Raw genomic sequence first — 23,739 nt, forward strand, 5'->3', positions numbered from 1 at the left:
AAAATAAATACAGAATCATGTAGCTTGTGCTTTTAAAAATTCCTATATACAAATTATGGGTTGCATTATCTCTACATCTTCTTTAGACTTTAATTCCCCTTTTTTTAACTTTAGGGACATTCTGCAGAGATTATTGCATTGTCATTTAACACTACAGGAGACAGAATCATCACCGGTTCCTTTGACCATACAGTTGCAGTGTGGGATGTTGGCACGGGCAGGTATTATTTTGAACCTTGATTTATGTCGTGCTTTACAGAAATCCTAAAGAATTCCATACAGACTCCAGAAGTCCTTCAGATTCTAAATATGCCCTGATTTGTTAATATTTAATACATTTTAAGCAATAAAAGGCTTCCTGAAATCAGGAAAATGAAAATTAGATGTATTACTTCTCTGTGATTCTCCCTGGCAACAGTTCTGAGTTCTATCTGCCAAAGAGCTAAGATAATATTTCTGCATGTTGGCATATTATATAGGGCATTATAGCAGAACAGTGGAGGATATACATTGTAATATCAATATTTTACTACATATTTATTTATTACATCCTGCCTTATTCTACACATGAGGCAGCTTCTCCTGGGAGGCTTGCACAGAATGATCATAGTACATGAACTTTCTTATACTGAATTAGACCAATGGTCCATCAAACCCAAATCTGACTAGCAGCTGCTGTTGAAGATCTCAGAAGAGATTTTCCTTAGTATTCACAGGAAACTATAGGTGTATCTGGGATCATACAACTAATGCATCTGAATTATATTTGTTAGATTGATGTAGAAACAATAAAAGTCTTATGAGGATCAGTAATAAATTATCTGAGCCCTGAATAGCATTCATACCACCCCTCATTTCCCATCCTAAGTTACCAGTGAAAGGTCAATACAATTACAAATACATAATATGAATTAAATAGAGTAATTGCTTACTGAACATTAATGTGATAGTTTTGTACAACTGTAGCAAACACGATATTAAATTATGCAGAACATTTGCTTTCACAATTTTTCATTTGATACAGTCATTAATTGAGATTTCTGTATGTGAAGTCTAAAAAGGACCACAAGTATTTTTGATTATACATATTGTATCCATGAATAGTTGCATAGTGTATAAAACACGAGAGTCTTAAAAAACATTTTATGAATATACATAATTGAATATACATTAATGACTATACATACACCTCTTTTGCTGCCCATGGTAACAATTTTGTGCTGGCACTTTTAACACTTTATCAAGCAATAAACACCAGCACCTCATTTTTTTACCAAAAAAAGCTCCATGCATCCATCCATATATGAGAAAGGGGGGTATTGCTATGTTCATTAACATTTCCATGAGATGTAGAGTTGACTATTGTGTGACCCTCTCCCACACACACTGATTTACATGCTCTGTAGTATATGTGTTAATGCTTTCTAGGGGTCAGTGCTTTATAACCTATGGAATCTAAAAGGGGCATTGACAGTTAATTTTTACACTTCTTCAACTGAAATAGTTAAACAGTTACTCAGATTTCATCCCAATAGGCTGGATCCTTAGATCTGTCACCCTCAGCTGGCCACGTTGACAGGTGGGTAGAGATGCCCATTTGACAATCATCTGACATCAGTGTGTTGTCAGGTGAAGCATTTTCCTTTGCCCTCATGGCTTGAAATCAACCACGTGGGCAAAGGTGCCAATGATCAGCTTTCGGCAAGGAGCTACCTGCCCCTCCCCTAATGTGATATATCTTGTCGAGTATTGGGCAGGTGGGTATAGACTGGGGAAAATGGCCACATGGACCAAATTAGGACCCCTGCCTGTCTGCAGGTCAGAGGTTCCCCATCACTACCACAGAATAATACTAAAATGACAATTAGGGGATTATCAGCATAACTTTAGAGTCCTATTTTTCATTATTATTTGTTTATACAAGTGAGAACATGGGAACATGATTTTTATTCTCTCTCGGCAGGAGAATGCATACTTTAATAGGCCATCGTGCAGAAATAAGTAGTGCACAGTTCAACTGGGACTGTACTCTGATAATCACTGGATCAATGGACAAAACGTGTATGGTAAAGTAGTTGGATCCTTATTAAAATGATTTATTGTTATCCTTAATATATGACAAATAATCATAATAGATTAATCCATACATTTGTAGGTCTGGATTCAGGAATACATCCTTTTTGACCTGCATGAAGGACTGTGGGAAAAACTGAAATTTCCCCACAGTAGGTCAAAAATAAATGTGTGGGTTTACTCTCACATCTCTTTTCAAATATAGACAAACTTTGTATAAGACACAATTGTTACTTTCATTATGAAATATTTGCAAGTGGGACCTACAACAAAATGTTGCAGTGTATTTTTTCCAGCAGTGACGGAAGGTATCCCAGTCTGAGTTGTTCGTCCCACTTGCTCCTCTGGGCAGGGCCAACACAGCTTTATGTTTGTCTCTTTCACAGTGGGAGAGCTTAGCCTTCCAGTTCTGATCCTGCCTCGCTTCAGGAGCAGGGAGCTTCACCTGATCTCCTTCTTCATCAATCCACTGAAACTTGCTCTCCTCTCCCTTGTTTGTGGGGCCTCCTTAGAGAAGAATGAGAGCATATTTGGCCATTATGGCAAAGTTTCCTGCCAGCAGTGGCAAGAGAGGTGCAGTAGCTGAAACACCTGCAGAGCAAACTGTTGCCATTTATTATGTCTCTGCCTTCGCTACTGCCCTCCCTGTAAGAACAGGAGAGCCCTCAATCAGGACTCCTGGGTGGGGGAGAGGTGGGAAATTCTTAAAATGACAGAACTGACCTTGGGCTGGGGAGGGGGCTGTCTATGTTTATGGTTTATTTTTATCTGCTGGAGGGTGGGTGAGGAATTCTTTTTCTTTTTTCCTTTTTTGCTTTGGCAGCCAGGAACTGTTATTATAGTCTATCATGTGCTTGGGAGAGCAAATTTTGGACTGCTCTGGGGTAGCAGAGGGGAGTCCAGTTTCAGTGGTCTCGAGTAGGGGGAAATATGACATTGGATCAAGGGTGAGCCAGTTGAGGGGAACTCGATCCAGATGGCTGAAGTCTGGACTGTGGGACAGACAGTTACAGCCTGTGCTGTGTTCCGACCCTTTCTCCAGCCAAAGGTTTGGTGGAGGTTGTGAGCTTGTCCTCAAATCTCCGGGTGCTGCTTGGCAATGCAAGGTCCATCCATAATAAAATCTCCCTTATCCGTGATTTAATCGAGGATGAGGAAGTTGGCCTGGCATGTATAACCAAGACCAGTTAGGGTGGGTTTAGCCTCTTCCAGTTGTGCCCACCCGGGTACTTGGTTCAGCACCAGGGTAAGCTTGAAGGAGGAGGGTTGCTGTGGTCTACAGGAATGCTATCTTGCTGTCCAGCCTCCCTGTTCATCTGAGTGCCAATTTGAATGCTTGTACCTTGTGTTAGGCCAGCAGGACAGATTGGAGATTCTGTTGGTGTACTGTCCACCCCACTTCCCAACAGTCTCCCTGCCTAAGCTGTCGGATGTGGTCTCAGACATGGTGCTGAGGACCCCAAGACTGTTAGTCTTGGGAGAGATCAACATTCATGCTGATTCTGCTCTGTCTGGGGCAGCTCAGGATTTCATGGTCTCCATGACAACCATGGGGCTGTCCCAGCATGTCATCAGGCCAACACATGTAGCAGGGTACATTCTGGATTTGGTTTTCTCAGTTGGACAGAGAGAGGGTGATCTGAAAGTGGGGGACATAAAAACAGTCCCTCTGTCACGATCAGATCACCTGCTGGTGAGCTTTAGACTTACAGTGGCTTTTCCCTCTAGTGGTGGGTGACCTATTAAGGTGGTCTGCCCCCAGAGACTGATGGATCCTATCAGTTTTCAGAGGGCTCTGGGGAGTTTTCCAATTGGCATGGCTGGCTCTTCTGTCGAAGCCCTGATTGATCTGTGGAATACAGAGATGACCTATGCAATTCACACAATTTTATCCGAGCATCCTCCCCAATTGGCAGAGCTCAGAAAGCTCCATGGTATACCCCAGAGCTAAGAGCAATGAAACAAGAAGGGAGATGGCTTGAGTGCAGGTGGATAACAACTCTTAACAAACACTAATACGTGCTCATGTTTGAGCCTACTCAGTGGTAGTAAAGGTGGTGAAGAAAACTTAACTTCTCTGCCTCCATTGTGTTCTCAGCTTGCAGTCCAGCTGAGCTGTTTAGAGTGGCTAAGGACTTGTTACATACTGGCCCTGGGGAGGTGATAGAGCCATCTAAAACCCACTGTGACATGTTTGCTAAGCATTTTGAGGATAAAATAGCTTCCATCCACCAGGATTTGGACTCCATTGTTGATGCCGATGATCCAAGTGAGGTGTCTGGAGCGCTTTCTTGTCCAATGTCATTGGATGAGTTTCAGTTGCTGTGGGCTGAGGATGTCGACAAGTACTTGGTTGGGTCTGTGCAGCCACCTGTGTCTTGGACCCTTGTCCTTCATGGCTGATAAAATCTGTCAGGGAAGGGACAGCTGGGTGGGCCAGGGAGACGATGCTTCTCTTCAAGAAGGAGTAGTTTCAGGCTGCCTGAGGGAGACAGTGGTAAGACCACTCCTGAAGAAGTCTTCCCTGGACCCAGAAGATCCTAATAATTTTAGACCAGTAGCAAATGTCCCCTTTCTGGGCAAGGTTCTCAAGAGGGTGGCTGCCAACCAGAACCAGGTACTCTTGGAGGAGACATATTTTCTAGATCCATTTCAGTTGGGATTCAGGCCTGGGTTTGGTACAGAAACTGCCTTGGTAGTCCTGTATGATGACCTGTGTCAGGAGAGAGATGTGGACTGTGACTCTGTGGATTCTCCTTGATCTTTCAGTGACTTTCAATACCATCAGTCATGGTATCCTTCTGGGGTGACTGTTCAAGCTGGGTATTGGGGACACTGCATTGTGGTGGTTCCATTCTTACTTAGATGGCTGGCTCCAGAAGGTGGTTCTTGGGAAGCATTGCTTGGCTCCATGGCCTCTCCAGTATGGGGTCCCGCAGGGGTTGGTTCTGTCCCCCATGTTGTTTAACATTTACACGAAACCACTGAATGGGGTCATATGGCATTTTGGAGTGTGTTGTCATCAGTATGCTGATGACACACAGCTTTATTTCTCCTTTTCATCTTCTCCAGGTGAGGTAGTGAATGTGCTCAATCAGTGTTTGGTTATGATAATGGGTTGGATGAGGGCCAATAAACTGAAGCTTAACCCAGACAAGACTGAGATGCTGTTGGTGGGTGGTTCCTCTGACAGGCTGAGTGGTGTGCGGCCTGCTTTAGATGGGGTCACACCTCTCTGAAGGAGTGAGTTTGTAGTTTGGGGGTCCTCCTGGATCCACTGCTGTCACTTGAGGCACAGTGGTGTGGAGTGCCTTCCATCAGCTTAGGCTGGTGGCCCGACTGTGACCCTAAAAACATAAGAACATAAGAAGAGCCTGCTGGATCAGGCCAGTGGCCCATCTAGTCCAGCATCCTGTTCTCACAGTGGCCAACCAGGTGCCTGGGGGAAGCCCGCAAGCAGGACCCGAGTGCAAGAACACTCTCCCCTCCTGAGGCTTCCAGCAACTGGTTTTCAGAAGCATGCTGCCTCTGACTAGGGTGGCACAGCACAGCCATCACGGCTAGTAGGCATTGATAGACCTGTCCTCCATGAATTTGTCTAATCTTCTTTTAAAGCCGTCCAAGCTGGTGGCCATTACTGCATCTTGTGGGGGCAAATTCCATAGTTTAACTATGTGCTGAGTAAAGAAGTACTTCCTTTTGTCTGTCCTGAATCTTCCAACATTCAGCTTCTTTGAATGTCCACGAGTTCTAGTATTATGAGAGAGGGAGAAGAACTTTTCTCTATCCACTTTCTCAATGTCCCTATCTGGACAGAAATAACCTAGCTACAGTTATCTAAGCTGTGGTAACCTCAAGGTTGGATTATTTCAATGTGCTTTACATGGGGCTGCCTTTGAAATTGGTTTGGAAGCTTCAATTAGTGCAGAATGTAGCTGCCCGACTGTTAACAAGTTAAAGGCGAACAGAGCATGACACCTATCCTGTTCCAATTGCATTGGCTGCCTATATGCTTCCAAGTCCAATTCAAAGTGCTGGTTTTGACCTATAAAGCTCTTAATGGCTTAGGAGCCCAATATCTTTTGGAATGCCTCTTCCAATATGAACCTACCCAGACCTTTAGATCTTCTTCTCAGGCCCTTCGCCAGGTCTCCCCTTTGAGGGAAGCTCCGAGGGTGGTGATGAGGGCCTTTTCAGTTGTAGCTCCCCATCTGTGGAATATACTCCCCAGTGAGGTCCACCTGGTGCCTTTGTTGACATATTTTTGGCGCCAGGTAAAGACATATTTTTTCTCCCAGGCATTTGATAGATTGAGATGATGTTTTGTTTTTAATATGCTGCCAAACCTTCCTGTGGCAGTATGAAGATGGTATTGCTATTGTTTTGTTGTTGTTTATTGTTATGTTTTTATAGTTTGTTTTGTTTTAACATTGTGTAAGTTGCTTGGGGACCTTCAGGCATCGAGCAGCTTATTATTATTATTGTTGTTGTTGTTGTTAATGATAATGGTAATAATAATAATTATTAGTGAAAGCCCAGCACTGTCCTTGAATTCCTCCTACTGCTAATTGGAGTGCTCCTGTGGGTTCCTGCCAGCAGCCCATGTTCTGTGGCTAAATCTGAGCATGCTAAATCATTGTTGGCCTGTTTCTGAAGTTGTTTACCCTTAGTGGGTTTTTTCCCTTTGGTACTTCCACAAACCAAAGGATTCCCCCAACCTTGATGATTATCTCCCTTTTGTTTCTTAATGGCCCCTTTTGACTACAATCCTGATATGTACCCTGAGTTCACTATCTGAGAGAGTGATAGAAGCTCTTTCAGTATAATTGAGTGAAATGAGAAAAAATAAACCACCTGGAAATCTATTGGTACTTGAAGTATGAATCACTAATTGGACAGTCTTATGCTGCCTATTTCAGTTACAGACATGTTTCACTTGCTCTACTGAGAGTGGCAAGTGAACAGAGGTTTCTGCAATGATTAGTGTGCCAGAGTGACCAGATGAAATTGAGTAAAGGTCTTCTGGACCTTTATGGTGTAGAGGAGGATATTTCAGCACCTGTAGACATCAGCATCAGTCACAATTCTCTCTTTTACAGCAATGAAAAGTACTGATGGGGCCAGCTTGACCGTAGACAGCCTCTTGGGGTGGCAACATTTGCTTAAAACATTTTTGCACCATCTTTTCTTTCTTTAAAAAAAGCCCAAAGCTAATCCCTAAAAATGTCCCTCCAGATAACTTGCAATAAATAAATAAATAAATAGACAAAATAAAGAAAGAAATAAAGAGGATCACTGCAGGCCAACTTGGTCTAGGAAAGAAGCATTAACATTTATTGTCATCTGTAGTGTTGATCACTGCCAGTTCACTCTTTGAAAGAGCCACTAGAATGCAAATGAATTCCAGGAGATACCTGGCTTGCTTTGATACTATGTCAAGCAAAAGTTGTTAACTTTGCTTTCTACCAAATCTATGCTCATATGAAACAACAAATAATGATTGACACATGTAGCAAGCAGTTCAGACAATTAAATAAAGAGGCTGGATCTGGTTGCTGGTCATTACTTGCCTGCATTTTTGCTTACTGCCTTCTGTCCACATTGCAGCTGTGGAATGCTCTGACTGGAAAGCGTGTGGCAACGTTAACAGGACATGATGATGAAGTTTTAGATGTTTGTTTTGATTACACTGGCCAGCGTATTGCAACTGCCTCAGCTGATGGTAAGTGAAATTGATTATTTTATTCAGATGTGTTTATCCCATGTCAGCTGGTCTGAAAAGTATTCCTTGAAAAACAAAGCTGTCCTTCTTTCCGTGCTGCAAACATTTGCTCAGATAGTTACTGGGGGTGACAGTAACTCCTAATAGCTCCTTCTGTGCTACATATACACCATACATTTACAGAACATTGAAAACACTTTCTCCAGTGGGCACTAGGATACCCCCAAGTGGGTATTGTCTTCCTCTCCTGTTGCTTGAGGCAGGAAACACTGCAAAGGACTCTCATCTTAGCCCCTCCCACAGAGTGTTAATTCATTTTCCTGCCTTGCTTGAGCAGCACTGGTTTTGCTTAGCTCTTCAGTTCTGTCCTGTTTAAAATTCATTGCTTTTTGCTAATTTCCAGATTTTGTTCCTTTTCTGCATTTCCAGTGTATCTGAGGGGAGTGATTGCATTTGATTATTGTTTTCCTGAATTAATTGAGTGTGATTTCATCAGTGTGTGTGTGTGTAGGTCTGTAAGTGTCCGTTTTGTCCATTGGTCCAGTAAAATGACACCTCTTTTCCCCCAGACTGACCATATTCTCCTAGTCCTTGTCTTTGTTAATGAGCTTCTCCCCATAAATTAATTTCCATAATTAACTCAGTCACCTCTTCAGTATGAATGTGCTCCCTTCTAATTAATTGCCAGGAATCCCATGATTTAACAACCTAATATACAAAAGCTCCCACTGTGGGATATCACCTCCTCTGTCAGCCCTAGTTCTTGAGTAGTTAATTTGCTTTAATAAGAACTGTGGTGGCAAAAAGCCCAGTGATTTATCAGAGAAAGCTCCATTGGCAGTTAAAGAGGGGCAGAATCCATGGCAAGAATAGAAGGCATGGTGGACACAGTAACACTGTCAGGCAGGCCAGAGAAGATAAAGGAAGCTGCAGAAGAAAGGCAGTTGGGCGTGCACAGTGTTACCCACCATTCTGAGAAGAAAAAAATGCAAAAAGAGCAAAGCACGGCTTAATCACCCCTGTAGTAGTGATGAGTGCAGAGGACAGTCTTAGTGCATAGTTTGAATGATCTTGTGGTAGCAGATGTGATAGCAGATGGTAGTCATGTTCATGCTGCAGGCGCAATGAAAGAGTCCTTACTGCAGTCTAAGTTGGCTCTTAGGAAGGTAGCATACATGGGAGAATGAAGTCAACAATGGGTTGATAGACATGAGGAATAGCTGTCTGAGGATGGACCAATTCCACACCCTCAGGTTCTCTTTGATTTAGATTACAGTGATAATGATTTTGATGATGTAGCCTCTTTTAGGTTGTTCCACTGCTGTTAAAGTTATGTATTTTTTTTAATTTTTATTTTGTTTTGGTTTTTATACTAGTTTTAACTTTTTTAATGTTTGTAAGTTGCTTTGGGTTCACTTTTGTGAAGAAAAGCAGCTAACAAATTTAAATAGAGATGTGATGGGGTCTGCTCCAGTAATAACTTGGAACAGCAACTGCCTTAAATGCTGAGGTTTTAGCACACATCAGGGAGTCCCTATTGGCTGATATTACAGCAGAGCTAGCCACACTAAAGGCAATCAATTCAAACTGCTAATGGCAAGATGTGCTTAGGGGTAGGGCACAAAGAGTGTTAACTGCACACAGGCCAACTAGAACACCTAATGATGTACAGTTATAGGATTATGATATTTCTAGTATTTTGCAGGACAATGAGAGTGCTGAGTGGAGTGACAGTTCAGAGGTGGACAAACTCTTCTTCAGGGCTCTTCAAGGATATGCACTATACTCCTTTATTATGCAAATCTGTGGCTGCATTAGATTTAAAGAAGGCTACCCTTGAGCCGGTGCCAACTACTTCTCGGGGGGGGGGGGCGAGCTGTGTTATCAGAAATAAAACCAAAGGACAGAATAGTCAAAATACCATAAAATTTAGGAATCTGGTTAAGTCAGAATGGGGTATTCCAATGCAGTCTTAAGAAATCAGTGTCTTATGCTAAGGAGCTTTATCTTTTAGAATCTGAGTTCATGGAGCAGCTGAAGACTCCAGTAGCTGATGTACCAATTTCAGTGTTGGTCCAGCTGAAAGGTCTAACAGAATGTAAGTTAGATTTAGCAATTAGAAAGGTTCATGAGGTGGTTGCATTAGTCATCTGCACTTCTTGTGCAGTTTCGGTGTTCTCTAGAGCGGCTCTCCTTTTGTTAGATGGCATACTAGATAATCTCACTCAAGACAGACTTGGAAGGATTGTTTTGCAGGTGTTGTGAGCAGAATCCTACATCGCAGATGCAACAACGGACACCACACAATTTGTAGCTGTGGCAAGAAATGCTTTGCGGCTTTGGCATTGGGAGACAGATGCTACATCATGCTTAGTGTTGGCTTCAGAACCTTATGTTGGAAGGAAGTTGTTTGGTGGATGTGTTACAGGACATACTAGTTGAAACAAAGTATAAGAAGGCAATGCCTGTGGCAAATCAAAGAAGAGATGAACAGTGGGCTTTTTGGCATTACCACTCATCAACAGGTTTGTGCCTCATGGTTCTGTGGAAGAGGATGTGATTTTCTCTCCAACAGAACTATCTGGAGAGGGTCAAAGTTTCAGCAGAGACGTCAGCAGCAATTGGGATCTAGATTTCAGGGTTTTTTAGTCACTGCAGATGGAAGACAGTAAAAACAGTTCTGACTCACCACAGATTCCCATGGGTGCCAGGTTGTTGCATTTTGTCCAACGGTGGGAAACAACAACGACTGTTGAGTAAAGGCTGTGGTGCTTCATGGATTGTAAATAGAATTCAAGACTCCACTGCCAAACTGTCTTGTGCTATCACCAGTGTTTTCAAATCCAGAGAAGTGCAAACTGGTTCACGAAGCAATCAATCATTTGCTGCAGATAGCAATTGAACTAGTACAGCAAGAATAAGGGTTCTCTGGTGTTTATTCTGTGCTCTTCATCATGCCGAAGACAGGGGCTACCTAGCAAGCACATTTGGACCCCAGGTACCTGAACAAATGCATGAGTTATCGGAAATTTCATATGGAGACAAAATTTGGAAAGCACTGCAACCACAAGAGTACCTGGCCTCCATAGATCTGATAGAGGCCTACCTTCACATGCCAATACATCCATAACAGTGCAAGTTTCTGTGCTTTGGATACTCAAATCAACATTACCAATACAGGACAATGCCCTTTGGGTTAGCATCAGCTCCAAGGATCTTCACAAAAATCATGGTGGCCCTTGTGGCTTATTTGTGTCAGGAAGGGATTAATCTGTATCCATGCTTAGGTGACATTCTGATAAGTCTGAGAAAAGTCCAGTCTGCATATTTATTTATTTATCACATTTGTATACCGCCCCATAGCTGAAGCTCTCTGGGCAGTTTACAACAATATTGGTATGTCCAGTATTGGGAAATTCATGTCATATTGGCGGCCTTGAAAGATCATGGCTTTCTAGTGAATATAGCAAAAAGTAATCTGGCTCCAACACAGAGGTTGTAGCACTTGGGGGCAGCTATAGATACAAGTCAAGAGACAATATCATTGTCAGAAGAGATGATGGCAAGGATAAAGGCAGCGGTTACACCTCTTCCACAGAGGACCTCAGATCTCATTATGTTGACAAAGGTTCAGCGGCATCACTAGCGGGAGTGCGGGGGGTGCGGACCTCTGGCACGCACCCTCCCAGGTGCGTGGACGGGGGTGGCTGGTTTTGTGTGCGCGCATGTGCGCGCGTGCACACACACTCACTGCACGCTCCAGGCTGGTGGTGGGAGGCCTGTCCCGGCTTCACCGCCAGCGAGCGGGCGCCTGCTTTTGGTCTCGCCCGCCCGCCGCCGAGGAGGAGTTGGCGCGGGGCGGGGCGGTTCTGGGTGTCACTCCCCTCAGGGTGTCACCCGGGTGCGATCCGCACCCTCCGCACGCTGGTAGTGACACCCCGGCAAAGGTTTTAGGAATACTATTTTCATCCATTCAGGTCACTCCATGGGTTAGATTTCAAAGTGGGTACTCTTGCTGTATCGGACACACATTGTGCAGTCTCAACATTTGAAGATTCATGTAACTGCACAATTGCAAGCATCTCTTCGATGGTGGAAAGAGGACAGCAATTTATGCAAAGGGATGCCTTTGAAGGATCTTGGTAGGCTAGGGAGCACACTGCAGGGGGAAGTTAATACAAGGCACCTGGTCACTACAGGAAGCAAAACAACCAATAAATTGGTTGGAGTTAAGAGCAGCAAGGTTGGGTTTGCAACATTTTGTGCCTCTTCTAGAGTTGACGGATGATGTTGTGAACAGACAACAATATAGTGAGGGTTCATGTCAGTTGTCAGGGAGGAATTAAATCACGGTTACTCCGTGACACTGTTGTTAGCCTGGGCAGAAAGATCTCCGATATCTCTTGTAGCAGAACAGGTTAAAAGGGTGGACAGTGTTCAGGCAGATTGGCTGAACCAGCAAAGTGTATTGCCAGGAGAGTGGCAGCTGCACAAGCAAGTGTCCAGACAACTTCGGAAGCAGTTTGGCAGGATGGATGTGGATTTATTTTCCTCTGATGTAAATCATCAGCTTTGGAGGTACTGCACCAGGTATCCATCTTTGGTGGTAGAAGGCACAGATGCTCTGTACTCTCCTTGGCCAACTGGGATCCTATACATTTTCCTTCTAATTCCAATGTTGGCTCAGGTGTTGAAGAAGGTGAGAATAAAGAAGGCAAATGTCTTTTTGATGGCCCTGTACTGGCTGAGAAGGCCATGGTTCTCAGAGTTGGTGAACTTGCTTATGGAGAAACCTTGGACTCTGCCCCTTTGACCAGACCTCTTGTTACAAGATCCCCTGGTACATCCATTTCCAGAATGGTTTTGTCTAACTGCTTGGAGGTTGAGTGGATAAAGTTATTGGGAGCAGGATTACTACCAGATGTCATCACCACTATCATGGCATTGTGTTAGCCATCTACAAAAAAAGTATTATCAGTAAATTTGGGCAGTGTTTGTGCAATGGTGCAGTAAATGTCACGTGCAGCCTGGAAAAGCAGGAATAGGTGAGCTGCTGTCTTTCCTGCAGGATGGACTGAAGCGGGTTGAGGCCAAACACCTTGCATGACAAGCTTCAGCATTAACATCAATATTGTCCAAATCTCCATCTCATTCACTTGGTTCTCATCCATACGTGAAGCAATTTTTAACATGGGCAGCGCCATCTAGCTATCCAGTTCAACACAGGTATTCAACATGGAACTTACAGAGTCCTGACTGTGCTCCAGAAACCACCTTTTGAGCCCAGCGTCTCTGCGAATCATGTCATACAAAGTACTGATTTTAGTAGTGATAACATCAGCATGAAGAATATCAGAACTAGGAGTGTTGTCTGTAGCAAAACATCTTTGTGTGTTTCATAAAGACACAGCGATACTAAGAACTGATATAATCCTTTTCTCAAAAGTAAATACAGCCTTTCACTGCCAGCAGGAATTGGTACTACCTACTTTTTGTCTGTGTGCTACACATGAGCTTGAGCATGCCTGGCGTTCTCTGGATGTACGCAGAGCATTGAAAATATACATTAATAGGACAAAATCATTCAGGCAGACAAATTCATTATTTGTATCTTACCATCCAACCAATTTAGGAAAAAAAGTTACTTCTTCTACATTGGCATACAACACTCTTCATTTATCACAACCGAAGGGTGTTGTGGCACATTCAACAAGGGCAGCTGCTGCTACAGCAGTGTATTCAATGAATGCACCATTTTGCTTCTGCAGAAGCAGCATTTGGGAGGCGAGTACTGTGATGTTCCTGTATTAGTGTATATATGGTAAGTGCTGTTTGTATAGGAGATACATGGTAAGTGGAATGAAAGAGGAGGGGGGAGTGAATGGGCAGTAGAATGCTGGATGATTGGCTGAGTGTTGAGAATGGCGGAGAGTATAAATGGAAGGATGTCAAATCTGGGAGGACGTGAGAGGGTTGTTTTGGTGGGTTTGTGAGAGTTGTTTGAGAGGTGGATGTCAGGAGAGTGTGGAGAAAGAGAGAGTGGGAGTTCTAGTTTATGATAAGTCAAGTATCATAGTAATAGATGAAACCATATGCTTATGTGCCTTTATAAAGTAATCTTGTTATCTCTGTTATTTAATAAATATATTTGGTTTACCAAAGGCCTGATCCTTGGCTGGGGTTTCACAGACCAGAAGGGAGGGTAAGGTAATAACCAAGGCTGAAGGGAAACTGTAACAAATGGTGGCAGCGGTGAAGGGAAGAATATAACACCACAAGTATTCAGAGCAAACCAGAATTATATGCATTCTGTATAGATCAAAGGGATTGGGACAGCTTAAGCACGCAGTCACAGAGGTAACCTGATTGAGAGAGACTCAGGCAGAGTCTCTGGGAATACTGGTTATAGGACATGACTGGTGGTGCTGCCTAGCAGGGGGATCTGGTGAGGTCTATGCTAGAGCGGGGAGAGAAACCATAAAAAAGGACAGTCCGGACTGGTGGAGTCCCTGGTGGTGCCTAGTGACAGGCAGTAACCACGAGCAGGTAGGAACCTGACAGGGAGAGCCAGGGAAGGGCGTCACAAGTACTCCAGCAAGTTTTGCCTACAGATTAATTACACAAAACCCACCCTAACATTAGGTCATCTGTGGAACATCCCACTTGGGGATGTCCTAGTGCCCACTGGAGAAGGAACCATTTAGTCACCTGAAGGGTGTTTTTCTCAGAGGGCATTAGGACACCACCAAGGCCCACCCTGGATGAGTGGTGGAAACACAGGAGATGAGAGTAAGTCCAGAGAATGACCATATGTTACAAACTTCTTTTGTTCATGTTGTATTTTTATATTTGTTTGGCTGTGTTACATTTCTGTTCATATAGGGTTTTTTTTTACTGTTGAGCAATGTTTTCAAGCTTGGCCAAATGGCAAACTAACACTTCATGGGAGGGGCTAAGAGGAGAGTCCTTTGGAGTGTTAACTCTTTCTTGCCTCAAGCAACAGGAGAGGAATACACTACCTACTTGATGGTACCTAGTGCCTCCTGGGAAACACTCCTCAGGTGAATAAAATGGTTCCCCTCCCCAAGAATCTTGGGAGCTGCAGTTTGTTAAGGATGCATGGAATCCTAGCTCTGTGAGGGGTAACCTACAGTTCCCATGGAATTTTTTGAGGATGTGCTTTCAATGTACTTTAAATGTATGGTGGATGACCCCATGTGAGGTTACAGAAAAAAGTCCTCCATCAGAAGCACTCCAGTGAGGTAGTGTATGTGCACTGGAAACTGGCTCAGTTCTCTGATACAACCAATTTTGTGGAGATCCTCCATGATAGCGTCAGTGGCTCTAAGGAATGATTAATTATATCCATGTATTGAGTTATTTTTAAATGTTAAGGCCTCTGCGTGGTGTGCTCTTTGACAGCTTTCTCATAAGATTGTTGTGTTTAAATCAGTCTTCTGAACCTTCAGATCCCTGAACCTGAACTAACATTTGCAGGAAGGGATTCTGAGGAACTGAGACAAATAGTGGTAACGAGAGAGGAAGTTCTAGGCTTAATGGACAATATAAAAACTGACAAATCACCGGGCCCCGATGGCATCCACCCGAGAGTTCTCAAAGAACTCAAATGTGAAATTGCTGATCTGCTAACTAAAATATGTAACTTGTCCCTCGGGTCCTCCTCCGTGCCTGAGGACTGGAAAGTGGCAAATGTAACGCCAATCTTCAAAAAGGGATCCAGAGGGGATCCCGGAAATTACAGGCCAGTTAGCTTAACTTCTGTCCCTGGAAAACTGGTAGAAAGTATGATTAAAGCTAGATTAACTAAGCACATAGAAGAACAAGCCTTGCTGAAGCAGAGCCAGCATGGCTTCTGCAAGGGAAAGTCCTGTCTCAGTAACCTATTAGAATTCTTTGAGAGTGTCAACAAGCATATAGATAGAGGTGATCCAGTGGACATAGTGTACTTAGACTTTCAAAAAGCATTTGACAAGGTACCTCACCAAAGGCTTCTGAGGAAGCTTAGCAGTCATGGAATAAGAGGAGAGGTCCTCTTGTGGATAAGGAATTGGTTAAGAAGCAGAAAGCAGAGAGTAGGAATCAACGGACAGTTCTCCCAATGGAGGGCTGTAGAAAGTGGAGTCCCTCAAGGATCGGTATTGGGACCTGTACTTTTCAACTTGTTCATTAATGACCTAGAATTAGGAGTGAGCAGTGAAGTGGCCAAGTTTGCTGACGACACTAAATTGTTCAGGGTTGTTAAAACAAAAAGGGATTGTGAAGAGCTCCAAAAAGATCTCTCCAAACTGAGTGAATGGGCAGAAAAATGGCAAATGCAATTCAATATAAACAAGTGTAAAATTATGCATATTGGAGCAAAAAATCTTCATTTCACATATACGCTCATGGGGTCTGAACTGGCGGTGACCGACCAGGAGAGAGACCTCGGGGTTGTAGTGGACAGCACGATGAAAATGTCGACCCAGTGTGCGGCAGCTGTGAAAAAGGCAAATTCCATGCTAGCGATAATTAGGAAAGGTATTGAAAATAAAACAGCCGATATCATAATGCCGTTGTATAAATCTATGGTGCGGCCGCATTTGGAATACTGTGTACAGTTCTGGTCGCCTCATCTCAAAAAGGATATTATAGAGTTGGAAAAGGTTCAGAAGAGGGCAACCAGAATGATCAAGGGGATGGAGCGACTCCCTTATGAGGAAAGGTTGCAGCATTTGGGGCTTTTTAGTTTAGAGAAAAGGCGGGTCAGAGGAGACATGATAGAAGTGTATAAAATTATGCATGGCATTGAGAAAGTGGATAGAGAAAAGTTCTTCTCCCTCTCTCATAATACTAGAACTCGTGGGCATTCAAAGAAGCTGAATGTTGGAAGATTCAGGACAGACAAAAGGAAGTACTTCTTTACTCAGCGCATAGTTAAACTATGGAATTTGCTCCCACAAGATGCAGTAATGGCCACCAGCTTGGACGGCTTTAAAAGAAGATTAGACAAATTCATGGAGGACAGGGCTATCAATGGCTACTAGCCGTGATGGCTGTGCTGTGCCACCCTAGTCAGAGGCAGCATGCTTCTGAAAACAAGTTGCCGGAAGCCTCAGGAGGGGAGAGTGTTCTTGCACTCGGGTCCTGCTTGCGGGCTTCCCCCAGGCACCTGGTTAGCCACTGTGAGAACAGGATGCTGGACTAGATGGGCCACTGGCCTGATCCAGCAGGCTCTTCTTATGTTCTTATGTTCTTATGTTCTGTCCCATCCAGTGTTGAATGTTTGATCAGTCCAAGGGCTCCAGAACTTTCCAAACAATTCTCATACAAGTGTACTCTTAGCTAACCTCCTCATAGGATCTTATGTTCTGAACCTGCCTTCAGTGACCACCACAGAGCACCAGAGGTTTATAGTGCAAGTTAATGTATAGTAGTCATAGTGGTAGTTACTCCCAAGTAAGTGTGCTTTGGGTTGCAGCCCGTCATTTTTAGCACTTGGCTTCTCTGGTTTCTAACAAAACAGGAAAATGCCTCTGCTAAACTCACATTCCTTTTTTTTCTACTAAAGGATCAGCAAGAGTTTATGATGCAGAAACAAAAAAATGTATCTCAAAACTTGAAGGTCACGGAGGAGAAATTTCAAAGGTACCTGCTGTTTTATTCCTCTGTATTGCTGCCCTCCTAGAATGATGTTCCAAATTACATTTAATTTGGACAGTTTTGCTTGTTTATACGCTCTCTTCCTTCTTGAATGTGGCCCAGGGAAGCAACTACTCCCCCTTTGATTTTTTTTGTAATGTTTTATTCCTTTGTGTCTCTGGTGTGGGTCAGTAGTTCTCTAATGAAAGCTACTTATTAAGACTGCAATCCAATACATATCTACTCAGCTCCATTGGGTTCAGTGGGACTTACTCCCAGGCAAGTGTGTATTGGATTGCAACCTAAAACATTATCCTTGCAGTTTGGGGGAGTAATCCTGGCATTCATTATGTGCAAGTATGTCCCATTGATTTTGGTGGGATTTGTCAAGATCACTGGGTCCCAGCCCTGAGAACCAGCTCTCGCAGGCAAACAGCAGATGCCAGTTTAGCTTGCATTCAACTCTGCAAGATAGAATGCTACCACCACTCCTTATGTCCATCAGTTTGGGCCAGGAGACTCCCAAACCTTAAAATAAACAGATATTCCTGGGATTCGAAATAATTTAAGAGCTAAAGATCAGACACTCTGCTTCTTGGAGCCCCAAGTTAACAAGTTACTCAGTAGCAATTAGCCAAGTTTGCCCAGGTGCTGGATTTAGTACCAGGACTTATGAAAGAACACATCAGGAAATATGAGGTAGCTTTTTAGAAAATAATTAAGAATAGCAGCACAAAAAGAACTAGAATACCATTAAGAAATACAGTTAGAAAATATCATTAAGAATAATAGTGTTAGGAATTAGCAAATAAGATTTAAAAAAAGACTAACTGCTCTTAGCTCTAATACATACCAGCAGAGGATAGGAACACTGACCCCACCATGGACAAAGATACACATCACCAACGGTGTTGGAAGGCATCAAGAAGAATATGGGGCATCAGAATAAAGAAAAAGGCTAGCTTTATAGTAAAACAGCATAGCAACTAAGGTGAAGTTTAACAGCCAGTCAGAAGGTTTCTAGGGAAGAACTTTCCATTACTTTTCTATACAATAGCTGATGTTCATTCCCCCAATTAATGGGCCATCCCAATTAGCAGGCTCCAGCTTTGGCCTTGAAGCATCACTCTCTCTGGATAATGCAGGTAGCTCTAGCTCAGCCTTTCCCAACCAGTGTGCCTCCAGATGTTGTTGGACCACAACTCCCATCAGCCTCAGCTAGCATTCCCAATGGTCAGGAAAGATGGGAATTGTGGTCCAACAACATCTGGAGGCACACTGGTTGGGAAAGGCTGCTCTGTCTAGCATGAGATCATTTCTTACCCATATGTCTACAGTACCGATCCATTTTCTTAGATCAAGAAACTGGTTTTCTCTGCAGGATTTATGCCTGAATAACTAGAGGTAGAATTGCAGCCTTTGAGATTTATGTGGGCATTCAAGTTAATGGTTCAGATTTTTTGAAAAATTGAGTGATACTCCCCCCATCATTTCAGTACAGTAAAATTAAATAAAATTTTATCTGCATGTTGGGTTCTTCCAGCTGCAATATTTAGTGGGAGCTTTTAATGTATATTTCATGTGGTAGTGTGTGCATGTTAAGAAAGCTAGTGTCTATACCACTCTTATCTTACACCCTTGGATGATGCATCTTTATAGTAAGCAGAAGCAACAAATGATAGGCCTCCTATACTTTTAATAGTGGTGTAAAAAGTGGGAATTTGGGCAGCATAGGATGGGCAGCTTTTACATGATATATTTTATAAATCCTGTATGAAATCCATGCCCAGTTCAATTTAACCTACAAGGGAACAAAATGAGAATATTTGTATAAATATTGTATATGTGTATAAATATAAATATGTATATATGTATCAGAGACAAATCCTGAGGTTTTTCTTAAATCCATACTTCAGGAGCCAGATGAAGAAAGCCTTTATATGTCCTGATTTGTGGCACTACTGTTGGCTAGATAATTGCTGTTTTGCAGTTTAATTTTTGGAGAGGAGCAACAGGTTCTACATCTTTTTGCATGAAACATTAAAAGAAACATTAATATCTGTGTAATGAAAATTGGTAGTATAACAATAAATCCAATAGTGAGGATAAAATTATATTTGCAAAATAACATTTTCAATATTGTTTTTAGGTCCAAAAGCTTAAACAAACAACAATAAAATTTCTTATATATAAATAAATTCTTGTAGATTCAATAAGAAGGGGAAGATTACTACATATACAGTAACCTTTCTCTTTCTCTCTCTCTCTCTTTTAAAAAAACATTCTATTATACAAACAACATATACAGTAACTGCCATATAAGTGTTTGGGAATGGCTGTCTATGGATTTTAGGTTATTTTTCTTAGGGTGCAATCCAACTTGTATTTATGCTGGGCTGAAGGGAGTTGGATTTGGCAGACCCCCGGCAGGGTCCAGGCTCCTCCGGCAGAAGTCTCTCACCCCAGAAGTCTCTCACCCCGGCTGAGCTGCGGTATAGCCAGGATCCTGCCGGCTCAGGCAGGGGTCCACCAAGGATGCTCAGCCTGGCTGAAGGAGGGCTAGTAAAAGCTGGTGTAAGGCCCATAAAAAGGGCTTTCTGGGAGGGGGGTGTTGGAGGAGGAGCCCGAGGAGATTTAGGTCACATCCAATTCATGTTTTGAGTGCTCCTGCGGGTCCTGATCTGGGCCAACGTTACGCCAGGAAAAAGATTGATCTAAGAAAATAATTACAATGGAAATCTATAGAGTGTGCTTAGTCCTTGGTAGGAGTACTTGTGAGGGCTGGCTTTTACTTTCCGGTCCTTGCATGCAACTCCTGGCTGAGGCCATGGCCAGCTGTCCCGGAGGGGCCCAAACGCCAAATGGGCTCCTACTGGGAGGAAGGGTGGGATATAAATCAAATAATAAATAAATAAATGGATTCAGTGGACCTTCTAGCTGGTTCCTCCGCCTGTTCCCCTTTCGCTGGCTTCCCATGAGTTGGATTGCTCTGTTAGTTTACTATGGAAGTAACAGTTATACATTCCACAATTCTTTATGTACTTCACTATTGTCCATTTCTGTGAAATAATGCATGATTGTTAGCTAGTCGCATATGCATCAAGGAGTTCAGTCAAATATAATTGTAACATTAATTTTCCTTTAGAGACCTGCCTCATGTTTGAAACTAAAAATCCAAAAATTCAAAATTCTTTCTCATCCATCTGCACATTTATTCCATAGTTGTTGTCCTTCCTTCTTTGCCAAAGAAGTCAACTTTATCAGCAACTCATCCATTCTTGTGGATGGACATTTAAACCTAGGTATTACTCTGGAGGCTCCTTGCAGCCCTCCAAAGACCTTTGTATATGGTTTTAGTGCATAGATTCAAGGGTATGAGTGGCTCAGACAAATTCTTGAGAACAGCCCTTTAACCTTGAGCTATTTCTGCCTCCCAACTAAGAGGCCTGTCACAGCTGAAACTTAACATTATTGTCTCCATTGCTATCCCAAAATTGTTATCTTGAGATGACAAATCCTTCTTACTTGAGCAAAGAATTCAAGCTCTTGGATCATTTCAAGTCTCGTTGTTGGCTTGTGGAACTGAGAGCTCCACTGAAATAAAACTACAGTTGTTTCCTTGGGGATATTTCATATGCTACTATTTATTTCTTAGGAATGGAATCCAAAGTGTAAAATACAGTATAATTTTTGAGAGTCGCATGTTTAGCATTAAAACCACAATTTATTCATTAATGCCACACATATAAATGAATCCCCCCCCCGAATTTTTGTACTTAGAACCAGTCCCCAATTCCACAAGGTCGGGTGTGTCATGGCCTTTGTCCTGAGAATAAAGACAGAGTAGCCCCTTGCTTGGGAGGGTTTGTTCTCTTTCAGTCCCCTTCAGCCTCTGAATCCACTCCTGTACATATGAAGAAATTACAGGACAAAATGGATGCAGGCGTTGCTGTCTCAGGGTAACTGACCATGTTGTGGTGGACAGATTGTAAGATGAGTAATGGTACTTCTTTGTCTCTTTAAAAAATAATTCTTGTCATTTTCTTTTAAAGATTTGTTTCAATCCTCAAGGCAGTCGTATCCTTACAGCCAGCTCAGATAAAACTGCTCGGCTTTGGGAGCCTCAGACAGGACAGTGCATTCAAATACTAGAAGGCCACACTGATGAAATATTTTCATGCGCATTCAACTACAAGGGAAATATCATCATTACAGGTAATTAACACCTAGACCAGAAAATGCCCTGCTAAATTGTCAAAGCAATGTAGAATAAGGGGAGTTTCCCAGTTCTGTTCGTAAGCTCATTATATAATTCCTGCGTAAAGCTGGATCAAACAGTGGTTCCTGTGGCATATTGCTTTTCAATACTAGCTGAATTGTTTCAGCTAGTAGTGTAGTAGCCTAGAGAAGTTTAATTAAGTGAATAGGAGCTCTTTTTGGAATAAGACAGCCATTGAACAAAGATTTAACAAATAGATTTGGCTCAACTCTTTTTAATGGATTAAGGCAAACTGCAAATTTCAACAATTAAATACATCTTCCTGGCTAAGTCTGCAATCCAGTATACACTTATCTGGGAGTAAGTCCCAATGAACCCAATGGAGCTTACTTCTGAGTAGACTTGTATTGGATTGAAGCCTAAATACATTTTATTTAGCAGTAGCTCATTGATTCCAGTGTTGCTTTCCTCTTTTGTCAGTAGAGGTGTTACTCCATTGATTAGACATTGCACCAAGCAGGGAATGAGCGATAGTAGCATTACTAAGTCAACAGTCATTCCAGAGGCACATTTAAGAAGCTTGTCTCTATCTTTTCAACACAACTAGTTTAGAATGTGTACCAGGGATAGGCTACTAATTCTCAAGTAGCGGCCTAGAATTCACCAGAAGTTCCTGATATTTGGGTTATAAGACTGTAATGACACCATTTTTCCTGACAGAAGCTCTGTGTCTTTTAACAGCAGCATTGCAGTTCATGGAACGCATGGAGATGAAATGATGAGAAAAGCTGCACCTTTTGAATGTCTGCCTGTTAGGTTACTGTTAAAAGCCCAGAACATATGAAACTGCTTTCTACTCAATTGTCCATCTAGCCCTATTCTGCCTTTACAAAGTGCCTCTCCAACACCTCAGGCAGGGGTCTTTCTTAGCCTTACTACTAGATATCTTTTTAACTTGGGACTTATGTAGGCAGAGGTTAAAAGGCTGTCCAGTGTAATTGCTAAACTCCAAAGCATTCAGCTAAGTTAGGTCTGGAAGACTGATTGTGAACAAAGGTAGGAGGGATGGGTATATTTGAAATATCCCCCCCCCCCCCAAAAAAAAAGATACTATTGATCCAAAGGTCAGAAAGTCATAGGCTCTAATTTTATATTATAAGTATACAAATGAAATTTTAAAAAATAATCTATTACTTTTTCTTCTAGGCAGCAAGGATAACACATGTAGGATATGGCGCTGATTGAGGACAACCCCTGACCCAACTTCCTGCTGCGTTCGTATGAGGAGTTCCTCATATAGACAATAACCGCTAAGCCCTTCAAAAAACCTGTTTTTGCCTTTTTTAAAAAGTTACTGAAGTAGACTTATTTCCTGGATTGATGGAATTCAGTGTTGGCAAGTTATGTAACATGATCCACTAGTGTATACGTGTTAGTGATTTAGTTGTGACAAGTGGCATTGTTTTCTTTGTAATGATTTTTAGGCCAGTTGGGTGGGGAAGAGGAGGGGAGAAGCAGCATTGTGGTCTTATTAACAACATACAATGCATTACTTGGATGGTTCTCACACTTGCCTGGATTATTTTTACTTACTATGTTTTAATTTTTGTTTAATAAAAATATTTAAAATACCATACATTGTCAACTATTTATTGACAGTGAAAAATATATCAAAACTTTCTGTTCCAATATATTACCTGGGACTTCTGGAGAAAGTACTTATTAAAACTTGATTTTTAAAAATCTACCTCAGAGCTCTACATTTATCTTTTGAAAGAAAAATATTACTCATTTATTATGTATTAGATTTATAGTCTATCCCATCTTGAAGGCTTATAATAGCAAACTATATATTAACTGTTTATAAAAACTATTCAGTTAAAGGAAATAAGTTTAACCTAACAGATATTAAACTTCATCCCAGAACACTTAGTTCATAAACTTCAGGCCACACACTATGAAACAGCATAATACATGGTAATGGTTATGCACCAAAGTTTAGCATATGGTTTTCTCAGTTAACTGCTAGAAATGGTGCTTTGCTTTTAACCCTTTCAGTTGAGTTGTATGAATAATTTACTATATA

The 23,739-nt window shown here is 42.2% G+C and overlaps 1 protein-coding gene across 1 annotated transcript in view; it reads left to right on the forward strand.

Moving 5' to 3' along the window:
- The window catches only part of DAW1 (dynein assembly factor with WD repeats 1), a 40,622-nt gene extending 17,397 nt beyond the window's left edge, over nt 1-23,225 (forward strand). The window contains exons 8-13 of the mRNA XM_061634461.1: nt 115-221; nt 1,964-2,066; nt 7,681-7,795; nt 17,364-17,440; nt 21,487-21,649; nt 22,860-23,225. Coding sequence (XP_061490445.1) covers nt 115-221; nt 1,964-2,066; nt 7,681-7,795; nt 17,364-17,440; nt 21,487-21,649; nt 22,860-22,894 — 600 coding nt within the window. The 3' untranslated portion in view covers nt 22,895-23,225. The remainder of the gene's footprint in view (nt 1-114; nt 222-1,963; nt 2,067-7,680; nt 7,796-17,363; nt 17,441-21,486; nt 21,650-22,859) is intronic.
- Nucleotides 23,226-23,739: the final 514 nt, after the last annotated feature.

This window comes from Rhineura floridana, chromosome 7 (genome assembly GCF_030035675.1).
Source record: "Rhineura floridana isolate rRhiFlo1 chromosome 7, rRhiFlo1.hap2, whole genome shotgun sequence".
Lineage (NCBI taxonomy): Eukaryota > Metazoa > Chordata > Lepidosauria > Squamata > Rhineuridae > Rhineura > Rhineura floridana.